General features: G+C 46.0%; 1 protein-coding gene across 1 annotated transcript in view; it reads right to left on the bottom strand.

Moving 5' to 3' along the window:
* Window positions 1–14,757, bottom strand: part of Kif27 (kinesin family member 27) — a 73,656-nt gene that overhangs the window by 44,980 nt on the left and 13,919 nt on the right. Inside the window, exons 5-6 of the mRNA XM_032885006.1 lie at window positions 11,113–11,256; window positions 1,143–1,349 (exon numbers count right to left, since the gene is read on the bottom strand). Coding sequence (XP_032740897.1) covers window positions 1,143–1,349; window positions 11,113–11,256 — 351 coding nt within the window. The remainder of the gene's footprint in view (window positions 1–1,142; window positions 1,350–11,112; window positions 11,257–14,757) is intronic.

Raw genomic sequence — 14,757 nt, 5'->3', positions numbered from 1 at the left:
CAGCGCTGGGCTGGGCACTGTCACCCGAGAGAGCCGGGGACATAGCAGGTATTTGGATTTACAGTGAGGATACGGTGGGGCAGTGCTGTTGGACTCAGCACATCCCACCAGGGTCCCCACACCTACTCTAAGGAGCCTGCCCTCACTCAGGTTCAGTCACATCTACACCTGCCTGACACAGAGCCTGCCCCTCCCTAACCTGCTGCCTCCCCGACTTCTCATCCTCCGACTAACTTACCATAGAGATCTCAAACAATCCATTCATAACATTAGTAAGTAGAAACAAAACTCAATCTGATAAATGGATCTTTTTCATAGTACTCTTTTTGGTTTATCCCACAAAAGTCTGCACTGGCCTGGAGAGATGTGCTCTTGCACAGGACCTGCATTTGGTTTCTGTCACCTGCACTGCTGTGACTGCAGCTCCTGACTGAGCTCCAGCTCTAGGGGCCTTGATGCTGTCTCGGGCCCACACAGTACCAGGCAAGCACATGATACACAGAGACATACATAGGCAAACATGCACACACGCACAAACATTTTAGGGTAAATCACGCATGGCTTTACTACCTATATATTCACAGATAAAAGCTAAATCCACATTTCATGTGACGCTTATGCCATCTTGACTGTCACTTGGAATGCCAAACCACACAAGAGTTTCACCCTGAAAACTAGACAAATAGATAAGCAAACCCCACTGCCTGACCTCAGTTCACTCTGAGAAGTAACAGGACAAGGTCATGACACCATCAAACTCAGCCATGCGGGGAAGGGGCAGGAGGGAGACACAACCGACTTGTAGGTCCAGAGGGAAAGTGGCCCCAGGGGGGCTGGCCAGCAGGGTCCAGGGCAGCAAGGATGAAATATAGATTTAGTATTAACTCGGGAATCAGAGGGGAGTGTGTCAGCCACATGGAGTTAGGGAGGTATATAAAATGTAAGGCTGTGTGTGTGCATGTGCACGTGCATGTGCGTGTCTTTCAAGGATCCAGAACACTGGGGGGACAGCGAGAAGCGCGTGCACACCCCCGGGAACCGTAGAGTGGATTAATCTAATACCACTACACTCCTAAGACTTACAAACACTCTGGTGTAATAACTTTCAAATCTCAAAGGACTCAGGCCAATGCCTGACTCACCTTCTTGAAATCCTGTCTTGATGGGATATAAACATAATGTCCCCAGTGACTGTCAAATGGAGCTGTGTGAGGTCGCTTTTCTGGGGCCCTGGCGTCAGGTCCGTCCCCACAGCTTTCCTTGGTGGAGGTGGGCATCGACGAGCTACGTTTTGCTAGTTCCTCACTCAGCTGGTCCACAAGGAGCTGCTGCTCTATTATCTTTTCATTCTGTGTAGAAGAGAGGTGTTTGAGAAACAGACCCTCAGCATACACACACTCCTAAAAAAGAACTGAGTTAAACTGTCCACAAGTCACAACTGTCTAAAAGGAACCTCATCCCTTCTCCTTTGTGCCCATAAGTAACTAGCAAGGCTCTAGGAGCTAAGAACGTTCTTCTTCAGTGCTGGCATGAGGCTCAGGGCCTGTGCACACTGAGCTTTATCCCCAACCCACAGAAACATACTGAATAGTAAGCACAAACAGTCAAATATTATTATTATTATTATTATTATTATTATTAACGACAGCCCATTAGCTGTGATTGGTAAGTTGACACTGTGATTCTAGCTACTTAGCTGTGTTTACACAAGTCAGAACTTTCTGCTGAAACACACGATGTACCTGACAAAGCTGGAAAGCTCAAGTATTACAACACTTAGGCGACTACAGCAAAGGAGACAGAAAGTGGGAGATGAGCAGAGTGAAACTTTAAGTGACAAAGGAAGCCCAGAGCACAGACAGGAGCCGTGAGGAGGAGAGGCACTAGGAGAGGGGTTTGGATCCTGAAGGCAGATGAGCCACACAGAGGATGTGTCTGCCCTGTGGCTCAACTGAGTTAGAAGCACGGCCAGCTCAGAAAGCTCTAACTTCAGTGTGTGTCGCACAAGCACAGAAGGTGCACCGGTGTGTCATGGTCCCAGCACCCAGGAGGCAGAGGTAGCTGGGTCTCTGAGTTTGAGGCCAGCCCGGTCTACATAGCAAATTGCAAGTCAGCCAGAGCTGTACAGTGAGACCCTGCCTTAAACAACAAAAGGACAAAGCTCATGAGCAGAAGCTTAGCCAGGCTGGGGCTGGGCTCAGCTGATCCAACTTTCCTACAGGCATGACGCCCTAGACTCATCCTCGGCGTCACAGAAACTGGGCAGAGTCGCTCATGCCTATGGTCCCAACACTTGGACTTGGGAGGTAGAAACAGAAGGTCAAGGTCCCCTGGCCTGTGAAGAGTGTGAGGCCAGCCTTGGCTACATGAGAGCCACTCTCAAGAACAGCCAACCACAACAAAGGACCGCTAGGCACAGTGAGGCAGGCCTGTGGCTGCAAAAAGAGAAAGCAGAAGGGTCACAAGTTTGAACAGAGCCTCACCTGGTATGATCTGGTCTCAAAAGCAGAACAGATGGACAGTCAGAAAAGTGCCATTCCTCCGAGCTTCACATGTACTGCAGCACTTAACAGGGAAATGCCAAGCCTCTCATTGTGTTGATACAGAATAATAAAATACAACCTTAAAGTCGCCTCAAGATATTATTGATAATGCAAGATATTAGGGCTGGTGTGGTGGCTCATACCCTTAATCTCAACAATTGAAAGGCAGAGACAGGAGATCTCTTGGAGTTAAGAGGCCAGCCTGGTCTACAAAGCAAGTTTCAGGCTAGTCAGGGCTACAGTGAGTTTCTGTCTCAAAAGCAAACAAACAAACAATGAAAGGGCTGGGTACAGCTGGATCTGGTGGTGTAGGGGACGGAGACAGGAAGGCAGATGTTAAGGGTGGGCTTTTTGCGGGCTATGAATTAGTTCAAGATCACCTGTGGCAACATTATTAAATCATGGTTCAAAATGAAAGGGGCTAGACACATGGCTCAGCAGTTAACAGCACAGAGGACCCAAGTTCCAGCCTAGAGCCCACATGGCCTCTCAGAACTACCTGTAACTGTAACAGGTGACACCGCTCCAGGCAGACAAAGCACTACACACAAGACATACCTTAACAGAATAAGAAGAGGACTGAGAAATACAGCTCAGTTGTAGAATATTTATCTAGCATGTATGGAGGCCTCAGGTTCAGTTCCCCAGTACTACACACACACACACACACACACACACACACACAGAGAGAGAGAGAGAGAGAGAGAGAGAGAGAGAGAGAGAGATATGAAAATCAACTTAGTTCCACATATCAACAAATAATAAGAAAGGTAAAATTTTGTAAGGTTGAGTTGACAGTTACATTTTTAAAACTACTTAAGAACAAATCTGGCAAAGTATGGTGGGTCACTTCTGTAAGTACAGTACTCAGGCTAGTAGATCTCTGAGTTCCAAACTAGCCTGGTCTACACAGTACATTCTAGAGCATCCAGGACTACACACTAAGGTCTTGTCTCAAAGAACAAAAACTGTCAGGGGCCATAATCTCCCTGAGATGGCCTGCTTCAGATTACTATAGAGTCTGCGACAGGTTTGCCCTTATGAAGCAAGGCTGTAAGGGAATTCATTTTAGGAAAGATTCCTGCTATTGAAATGCTTTTCCTGTTATTATTAAACACATATAACAACCATTAAGTAATAGCACACCCCTTTGGAGCAGATCTCTGCAGATCTACGAAGATGTCCTTTCTTGTAGTGATACTATGTAGACAAGTAGATGACTTCCTAAGTCTTATTATGATGCTATAAGAATTCCTAAAATGATACGTGATTATTAAGCTCCTTTATCGTGGGGCGCTGTTAAGCCCCTTTCTGATAGTCAAAGCCGCAGTGAGGACTCTGCAGCCTCCAGTCAGGCTCCCAAGTGCATGTTAATCGCTCTTCGATGGTAACCAGACTTTCTCCTACTCACAGCACATTCCAGTGATGGTAAAACAATTACCCAAAGGTGATAAAAAGGGAACTCATGATTTTTATAGATGCTGGGACAGAGGATAAAATACTGACTGGGTTTATCTCTACAAAATTCCACCAATAACTTAGTTACAGTTTTAAACCTCCTGTGAACCTGTAGAGCTATGACAGGTGATGGATGTTTAGCCAGATAATTACTCCTGATGGATATGCATGCAAACATTCTCTGTTGTAAACTTCTATTTCAATTTATGATTTCATTTTATGTGCGAACTTGTAATGAACTCTTTAACATGTGGTCGTGTATTCTGAAAGATGCATAAGTGCTGAGGACAAAGATGAGAGGGAGAGAGAGGGAACTTTTTCCCTTAGGAGAATATTTGCCTTTCCAGGCTTAGAGTAGAAACTTTTTCCTTTTCCCTACTTAGAAGAATTTTTACCTTTCCTCACTTAGGATCTTTCTGCTTTCCCCCTTAGATAGCTTTCATGGGAAACTTTTTACAATCTAGTACTAAATGCTATAACCGCTCTTCTAAGCGTCCTTTTTTCTTCTTGCTGCCTTCAGACTAGCAGGCCGAAAGTTAGAGTGGAGCAGTTCCTGCTGAGATTGTACAAAGGCTGTGTACTCACTCCTTTGCTGTTTTAGGAAGAGGTGCTAAGTGCCAGAGACTGCAGTTTCTGGATTCAGAGGATCACAGAAGGCAGGTCAGCTACAGCAGCAAGGTAACTCAGACTTAGATAAATAAACTTTATTATACAGCAACCCTAAATGTCTTGTAAGACAAAGTCTTGCCCTCCGCCAATGCTCCCCCTGCCCCCTACTGCCTCCTTCACCAGGGCTTGCCCCCTGGCAAAAAACCATCCAAACAAAAAATAATAAAACAAAATATTTCCAATACTTAACAAAAAATACGTTATTGGAGAATGAGGTGCATAATGTAAATGAATGGAAGAATAAACTGTCTTCATCGGTCACAAGATGCTTTTTCTTTCCAGGCGTGGTAGGCTGCACCTTTAATTGCAGCAGAGGCAGGCAGATAACCTCCCCACATAATTAGATAAAAATGAAACTTCTATAAAATGAAAATTATAACCAATTAGTTATAATTTGATGAATTAGATGCAAAAACACTCAATAAAAATATTTGCAAACAATTCAAGAACACAGAAAAGGAATGTTCTCCTTGATCAAGCTGCTTTCGTTTCAGCAATGCAGGGTTGGTTCAGCCACGTTAAAGCAGTAAGTATAATTTCTAACATAAATTCAAGGTCAGAAATCACATGATCACCTCAATAAGTACAGGGTGGACCTGACAAAATCCAACATCCTTTCATGATAAGAGCCCTGGAGAGATTGGGGACAAGGGGACCATAAAGTACAGCAAAGGCTGCATGAGACAACACGCAGCGAACATGGAGGTACGTGGAGAAAACTCCAAGCATTTCAACTAAAACCTAAACAAGACACACAGCTCCAGCCTCCACACTCTCATCCGGTATGTAAAGTCTTCGACCGGGCACTAAGACAAGAAGAGCAAAGGAAAGGTAGACAGACAGGAAAGGGCCCGGAGAGGGGAGGCAGATCTCTGTGAGTGCAGGGCTACTCTGTCCTACAATCCGAGGGCCAGGCCTGCCAGGGCCACAGTGGGAGACCCCGAGACTGGTCTCAAACAAACAGAACAGCAGCAGTGGGAAAGGAGGAAGTCAGCATCCCCGTTGGCACAGCCAAGGGCTCACAAGAAAGCCCAGAGCTGATGCTCATGGCAAAGTGAGTGACAACTCTTATAAGAACCATTAGCTTTCCTGTAACCTATGACAGGCATACTAAGAAGAACAGAGAAATTCTCCTGCTCACAATAGCCTGAAGCCAAAATAAAGTACCCTGGAATAAACCTACTGCAGGGTATGGAAGACAAACCCGAAGAATCAAACTGAGGGAAGCACTAGCAGACAGACAGACAATGTATGCCATCAGGCTGGGATGATTAACATGTGAAAATGTCTGTCTTACCAAAACCAGTCTACAGCTTCAATGCGAGCCCAATCAAAACTCCAGTGACATCATTCACAGAAACAGAAAAAGTCTGAAAATCCTTACAGAACTCAAAGAAACTCTGACAAAAAGACTTGTCCATGGTTAAGTATCATCACGCATGACCTCACAGTTCCAACCCAGAGGCCTAGTAACAAGAGCAGTGCAGCACCAGCACGAAGCCACATGCCAGGCTGGGGACAGAGCAGGGACCTAGATCTACATAACTTCGTCCACCTGATCTTTTCTTTTGAGACTCAGTTTCTCTGTGTGTATCCCTGGCTAGCCTGTAACTCACTATGTAGATTAGGCTGGCCTCAAACTCACCTGTCTCTGCCTCCCAAGTCTATCATGGTCACTGATCCACCTGACTTTTGACAAAAATGTTAACAACAACAATTGCAGCAGCAGCAGCAGCAGCAGCAGCAGCAGCAGCAGCAGCAGGACACTGTTGAGAACCAGTGCCTTCAACAGATGACGTGGGGAAAGTGGGTTTGCACAGTAGAAGGAAACCAGATCCTTATCGCTCACCCTCCACAAAGATCAACTGCAAATGAACCAAAGACCTTAATAATACAAAAAACGGTAGGAACTGCGCTTCAAGATACAGACAGGTAAGGATGCTCTAGACTCCAATCAGCAAACGGTTCTCCTGAAATTAAAACACTTTCCGTAGAGCTAAGGAAACTCACCCAGGCGGAAAGGCAGCCTACAGAAAGGGAAAATCCTTGCCAGCTACATATCCGACAGAAAACTAGTATCCAGAATAAACAAAGAAGCTAATGTTAAACATGACTTTAAAAACAGGGCCATGGATCTAAACAGAGTTTTCAAAAGAAGAAATGCAAATGGTAATCAAAATTTAAACAATATTTAACATCAGCTAGAGGTGGTGCTGCAAGCCTTTAATCCCAGCACTGGGAAGGCAAAGGCAGGCAGATCTCTGTTCGAGGTCAGCCTGGTCTACAAGGAGAATTCCAGGATAGCCAGGGCTGTACAGAGAAACTTTCTCAAAACAAAAACAAACCAAAAAGAAAAAAAAAAAAAGAAAGAAAAAAGGGAAAAAGAAAAGTGTTTAACCTCACTTGTCATCATCAGAAAGTGATGCTTTGAGCCGCCATCTTGCCCTAGTCAGATCGGCTACCAGATGGCCGGAGCTTTAACACGCTTACATTGTCTGCTGCCAAACCTAAAGACTCAAGTTATCCCCAGGCCACACGGTATACCGAGAGAACCAAGTCCAGACATGCACAGCGGCACATGTACACACATACCCACATGGGCGGGGTGTAAACAAGCAAGTGTGAAAGAAAGTCAAAGGAGGCAGGAATGTGGGGAGAGGGCAGCTCCCCCTGTTGAGAGCATGGGGTGGGTGCGTGCGTGCGAGTGTGCCAGGAAGTCGCAGTACAGCCACCATACAGCCAGCTACTGCTCCTGGATGTCTGTCCACCAAGGGGACTCTGTAGCATGCGAGAGATACCTACACATCCATGCTCAGTGCTGCTCTGTCCTCGACATGAGGGAACAATCACCCCATGTCCATCCGCTGACTATGGAGAGGGGACGTGCATGCACAGCTAGCTGAAAGGAAAAGCCAACTTTTCAGGAAACGGATGCAACTGGATCAGGTAATTCTGAGTGAGGTAAGCCAGGCCCAGGAAGACGATTCCAGACATTCTTATACGTGGGGCCTAACTTCAAACCCTTCAGGCGTCTATGTTCCTGACACAGGCCGAGTAGCAAGCGATGATCCATTGCAGGGGGAAGAGGCGAGCTCTTCACGGGGAGGGAAGAGTGGAGGACGGGAGACTGGAGGTTGAAAGACTATGAGTGACGAAGGCAGGGCGGGAAAGGGGAGGCTGGAGAAAGAGTCAGCCATACTAAGAATGTACGGAAACATACAAACTACTAAAACTAAATAAAAAACATCATTTTAAAAGCTTGACTGGAGGAGGTGCCCAGTAGAGTTGATGGTGCTGCCCCCAGCAACCACAGATTTGTAAGTAAATATCACTATGCACATCCTGGATTCTCCCCCTGTGAGCTGTTACCCAGCTACACCTCACTGCTACTGCTCTTGGTACTCATCACATTGAGGTAGGAAGCTAATGCTGAAGGCACCACATTTTGCAGAACCCAGAGAAACCCTGCTTCACCGTCAGGCCTAGCTCTCACAGTGCCACAGGTGCTGTGTGTGCGGCTATGGGAGAAAAGCCATCATCATCTTTCCTGGCTCGGAACCCTCTGTGCTACAATCTGACATTCCAGGCGAGTATGTTTTGTGGTAACCATTTGCTTTACGATTGAATGTGAGGCCTGCTCCACAGGAAGGAACTAGTACTCAGCATAGTAAACTTGATCAGCAGCTATGGCTGAGGCCGCCAACGGCTTTTGGAGAGAATGTACTGCTGACGTTTTGTAAATGGACAAACTGCCTTGTAGACATTAGCTCCTTTCTGCAGAGGGTGACAATCAATGCAGATTCGAAACTGTCAAAGCGCTGAGGGCTAGTGACTGCTGAGTTCTCAGCCCTAAATGACATCTCCAAGGCTCAGGGAGCAACTCTCGAGAGAGAGAGTGGAAGATAACGAGAGGCAGAGAACAGGAAGGAGCACTATGACATACTGTATCCTGGGTCCTGCATCCCACTAGACCACAGTGTAGAGCAGCTGTGCGTGAGTGCATGCACGCGCATGCGTGCACACACACACACACACACACACACACACACACACACACACACGGGAGCGGTGGGAGCAGGAAGCAGGTTAGCTGAGAAGGTGTCAGGAAGAGTGGGAAGGGGTAAGAGGGTAATGGCCATTGAACATGATCATGATACAGTCTATATAAATAATTGTGAAAAATTAATTAAAAATTTAAAAAGGGAAAAGATGGAATCACATTATTCCTGTTTATCTTTTAAAGACTTATGTGTGTATGTTTGCCCGCATGAGTTAGGTACAGCAGTGCCTGTGGGGGCTTGAGGGGATCCGCTCCCCTGGAACTGGAGTTACAGGAGAGCTGCCTGTCGAGTGCTGGGAAGCAGACCCAGGACTTCTGCAAGAGCAGTTAGCGCTCCTAACTCAGGAGCCATGGCTCAGGCCTATGATGGTTTTTTTTAACAAACAGCTAAACACTCTACCAAAAAAACTTGTCAAAAATCAACTTATAAAACTAGTAGAACTTTTAAATAACAATAACAAAATTCCTGAGAAAGGTCAAGAAAATAATCTCACAGTAAGTACAAAAATTGTAAATATCACCAATAGTGACTAAATAACCCTAGCATGAAAATGGTAGAATCCAGTGGGACCCCGAGGAAATGGTAAGAATCCAGTGGGACCCCGAGGAAATGGTAGAATCCAGTGGGAACCCCAGGAAATGGCCTTCCATGCTCATGTACTAGAAGAAAATACTTAATACCCCACAGCACCCGAAGCACTGTTTACATTCAATGTAGTTCCATCCCAATAGCAGTGATATTCTTTACAAAGGCACAAGAGACACGACCAAAATCTGTTTGCGACTATGAAAGCTGAAAAAGCAAAGGAAGTCTGGGCACTGGGGCAGAGAGAGAGACTTGAAATACCTGATTCCAAACCAACAGCGTGCTGCACTGTATGAAGACACAGAACCTGTGTTTACTTACGCTGTAGGGTGAGTTACAGAGGACGCTGGAACACAGTACCTACAGTCAGTGTGCTGCCTGCCTAATCTACGTCAACTGGACACAAGCTAGAGCCATCTGAGAGGAGGGGACCTCAACTAAGAAAATGCCTCCATAAGAGACAGGCCGAAGCCAAGCATATAGGTTCTTTCTAATTAGTGACTGATGACGGAGGCTTCAGCCCACAGTGGGCAGTGCTATCCCTGGGTAGGTGGTCCTAGGTTCTATAAGCAAGGTGAGCAGCCATGGGGAGCAAGCCAGTAAGCAGCAGCCTTCCATGGCCTCTGCATCAGCTCCTGCCTCCAGGCATCTGCCCTGAGTGAGTCCCTGTCCTCGCACCCATCCTAAATGGCTATATACAAGTGTTAAGTCAAAGAGTCCCTTTCTTCCTCAATTTGCTTTTGGTCAGGAGGTTTTTGCTGCAGCAATAGAAAATCCACCTAAGACAGACAGCAAAAATACAGACTGGAAAGAGCAGCATTTTCAGTAAACTGTGCTCAGGAAATTGGATATTCACATAGAAAAGAAAGGAACTGGACCTCTGTCTCTTCTATATAAAAACCAACTTAAAAAAGCAGGGCAAGTACATTAGGACACCAGTCCGAACAAATTATTTTGTTTTGTTTTTGAGACAGGGTCTCACTGTGTACCCCTAGCTGGTCTAGAACTCCCTATGTAGACCAGGCTGTCCTGGAATTCCCTTTGTAGACCAGGCTTGCCTCTGATTCATAGGGATCACCAGGACTCCTGAGTGCTGGGATTGAAGGTGTGCACCACCATACTTGGCCTTAGGCAAAACAAAATTAGAATGTAGGCATATCTGGGTTACTCATAGGAACTCTAACATAGAAAATTGGAAAGACTTAACTAAAATAGGAGAGCAAATCACTTGTGTAGTATAAGAGGATAATCTGTAGTAAATTATAAAAGTTTAAATGTTTCCAGAGGGAGTGGAAGGTGCAGGATAGTGCACACCTTTAATACCAGCAGAGGCAGGCAGATCTCGGAGTTCAAGGCCAGCCTGGACTACAGAGCTAATTCCAGAACAGCCAGGGCTACACAGAGAAACCCTGTCTTGAATCTTAAAAACCCCAAAAGAAGTTTAAATTCTGTGACTATCTTCCAATTGTCTTGGGGTTTGGGTGAGGCGTTCACCGCTCTACCTGCCTTCAGTTCTAAATACCACACTGCCTTGCACCTTGACAAAAATGAATGGAAAAGTCTGAAGATAACAAAATGCACGATTTGTAAATCAAGTCCCTAGATATTTTGTCTGTTGTTTAAACCCTAAACCTTAAGGGGAAGCCATCTTTGAGGTCTGTTTGATTTCTGTTTCACAGACAGAAAATGCAAACACACATCACAGGAATTGGGCTGCCAGTGTCCGGAGCTGTCCATCTGCAGGGCGCCATTATAAAGCACCAGCTCATGGTCTGAGTGGCGTGCACTGGCCTTACCTGCAATCGATTCACTTTCTGTGCTTCTTTCAAAGACACAGCGTGCCCTTTGCTCTCCTGCGCCATCAGCTGCATTTGCCTCCTGAGCTCCTCCAGCTCGAGCTCCTTCTGCGTGAAAACCACTTGGTCAGCGGCCAGAGCACACTGGGGAGGAAAGGAGGCGGAGCTCAGCAACGTCGGGGAGTACTCCAGAGCGGCGTAAAGTCTGGCGACAGCTTGACAACACTGTCTTACCTTTTCACTTGATCTTACCTAGACTCTTTTTGAGACAGGGAGAATAGAGGTGTCCATCACTGTGACTCCATGAGAATTAATTCCAAGTGCAAAGGGAACCATTCCATGGAAATAGAAACAAGGAAGCGCCTGGAACATCAGCATTCATCTGTCTTCTTCCTGACTAAGGTGCAACTGACCAGTAGCCTTACCCCTGCCACATGGCTATGCTGTACCCTCAAACCTTTGAGCCAAAATGAATCATTCTCTCTTTGGACTGCTCTGGCAGGTATTTTGTTCCAGCAACAAGAAGACTACCTAACAGAAGTAACTGGTACTAAGAAATGGGATGAACATCTTAGTACCAATTACTGCGCTAGACCTCATCCCATGACCTAGTTTGCCAGGGGATTGAGGAAGAGCTTGGAAAACTAAGGTAGAAAACCCTAGAAGGCTGAACTTAGAGCTTAATGGGCCATCGGGCAGCAGTTTTGTAGACCAGAAGACTGAAGAAATGTGGACCCAGACAAGTGGAGACCCTGCTTATGAGGTTTCACAGGGAAACAAAGGCTCTAATGGGAACTGTTACAAGCTGACAAAAATGCAGGCTGCATTCTGTCCGTGGGGACTTGAGTGGGGCTGAATTCAAAGCAATGGACTAATAGGTTTAGTGAAGAAAACGTCAAAGCAGGATCGCATTCAGGCTATGGCACAGTTCCCCCTCCTTACTCTCATCCAGATCTACAGTGAGAGAGAAAGCAACGAGCAGAGCACACCCTTGTTGGAAAACTAAACCGCTTGGCAGGGAAAGACATGAGTGAAAGCTGTAGGCGAGGGGGCTGTACCATCAGCAACAGTGCTTGGCACTAGGGCAAGAGGAAAGTGCCTTGATGCCACAACTCTACCTAAGAGAGGCTCCTGTCTTCTGAGAATGGAAATTTATTTGGAAGAAGAGAGCCTACACTGAGACTGCTGCTCAAGGGGATCCCTGCTGAAAACAAGTGCCTGGGAAAGGTTTCATCATGGTCAGTCCCAGAGGCAAACACAAAGGAGCCAGGCTACACCGTGAGCAGCAGCAGGACTTAGCAGCATCACCCAGGAGACACTGGTCGAATGGGCCTGACACACACAGGAAGGACTAAGGGAGTCATGAAGGCTTGTGTCAAGGTTTTAGAACGCCACTGAGGCCAGCCAATGTATAGCACCATCAGACTCCCTGCAAGGGATCCCTGAGGGGCCAGTAGCTAGACTGGTGACAGCAAAGCTAAGTTGTAGTGGATCCTGGAATGGACACTGATTAAGGAAAGCTGCAGGTTGGGGGCTGGAGAGATGGCTCAGCAGTTAAGAGCACCAACTGCTCTTCCAGAGGTCCTGAGTTTCAGTCTTGCTTTGGTCCCATTTCCTGTCCCTGAGCAGTTTCTCCCTTCTGTAAATACTGAAATTGTAGGAGCTCACAGTTAAGAAATTAAGTCTCAGAAGATACCTCAGACTTTCGAGCAATGTTGGAACTGCTGAACTGTGGGGATGTCTAGAGAGAACTAAATACACTTGTATTGTGAGATGAAGATGAGACCTAGACACAGGGATGAGATGCTAAAATAATGGATGTCACGCTGGTAAGGGTGGATGTGAAGGTTGAGCTTCATTGTTCTACTGAGCTGTTCCCAGGGCTGGAGATCACAGCCACGGCTTCACCAGTCACAGCAGGTGCCCTATCCCTAGGCTGTCTTCACTGTCCATGTTCTGAAAAGTCTACTGGGAAATTTCAAACTTTAAAAGTGAAAACACACTCAATTTAAAGACATTAAGAGGAGTTCTTATTTGTTTGCTTGTTTTTGGACAGGGCTCCATTTGCAGCCATGGATCCTCCTGCCTCAGCCTCCTAAGTGCGGGAATGGCAGGCATGTGCTGCCACATGTCCAGTGGGAAATGGTCTCCTCCTGGTACATGTATAAAGGTATTTTCCTCCTGGTACATGTATAAAGGTATTTTGCTAAAACCTGTAACTAAAAGGATTGTGTTTTAAATCATGTTTTCCTACTGGAAAAAAAAAATGGGCACAGTGGCACAGGATAGTATGTTCCCATACTGTCCTGGAACTCACTGTGCATGCAGGCTGGCCTGGAGTTCATGATCCTCCTACTTCTACCTCCCAAGTGTGAGATGACAGGATGCATCAGCTCCTTCTTCCTCCCTTCCTTCCTTCCTTCCTTCCTTCCTTCCTTCCTTCCTCCTGATTATTTATTTTAGTGTGCACCGATGTTTTGCCTGCATGCATGTCTAGAACTGGAGCTCTCCATAGAGAGTCCAAGGCTACCTTGTGCTATTTGAGACCTTTCTGTGGGAAAAACAAAAACATGGTTGGAGAGAGATGACTCCATGGTTTAAGAGCACTGGCTGCGCTCTAAAGGACACGGGTTCCATCCCCAGCTTCCAGGCAGCTTCAGTTCCAGGGGATTTGATCCTTTTCACTTCTGTGGGTATCACACATACATACATGCAGGCAAAACACCCCATATATAAAAGGGTAAACCATTAAGTCAAAGAAAAACAACAACAACAACAACAACAAAGGTAAAAGGCAAACAGCAATGCCATAGAAGTGGGCGCTGTCACGTAAGGGACAGCTGAAGGTCCTCACGGGGCTCTGCTTGCAGACTCCACATAAGCAGACCTAATTCACTTTGCTCTCTACCAGCCCTGTACACAGTCTTCACCTAAATAAGGGGGTGATGCGGCTTAAGGGTGAAGTGCCACCTCTAAGCCTGGTGATGGGAGTTCAGTCCCTGGGACCTAATGGTGGAAGGGGGATTCCTGCAAGTTGTCCTCTGACCTCTATACACGTGCATGTGCAACACAACACAGGTAAATCTAATTTCTCTAAATGTAAGGACGTAACTTCCCACTAATATGTATGTAGTGTGTGTACATGTGCACATCCACATTATTATGTATGTAGTGTGTGTACATGTGCACATCCACATTATTATGTATGTAGTGTGTATACATGTGCAATTCCACATCATTTAAAGATCAGGTATGCAGACAGCTATGTGACACATGCCTTTAATCCCAGCAAACAATAAAATCCCCCAAAATAAAGAATACATAAATATAATTGTATATCCACTTGTGTAAGTGTATAGTGCAAACTCAAAGGATAAGGTTGTCTTCTTCTGAGGACCACGGTGGTGTCCCAGGGATGTGACTCATTGGGCAGAGGGCCGGCCTAGCATGCATTGCCCTGAGTTTGATTTCCAGCATTACATTCAACTGGGTGTGGTTGTTGTACTCATACAATCTCAGCGCTGGGACGTAGAAAGAGAAGATGAGAAGTTGAAGACCAACCTTGGCTATATAACAAGTTAGAGGCCAACCTGGGCTACATGAAATCCTGTCTCAAACAACAACAACAACAACAACAACAACCAC

The sequence above is a fragment of the Rattus rattus genome, chromosome 14, assembly GCF_011064425.1.
Source record: "Rattus rattus isolate New Zealand chromosome 14, Rrattus_CSIRO_v1, whole genome shotgun sequence".
Classification (NCBI taxonomy): Eukaryota; Metazoa; Chordata; class Mammalia; order Rodentia; family Muridae; genus Rattus; species Rattus rattus.
The sequence above is the reverse complement of the archived record's forward strand: the minus strand, read 5'-3'. Positions and strand labels throughout refer to the sequence as shown.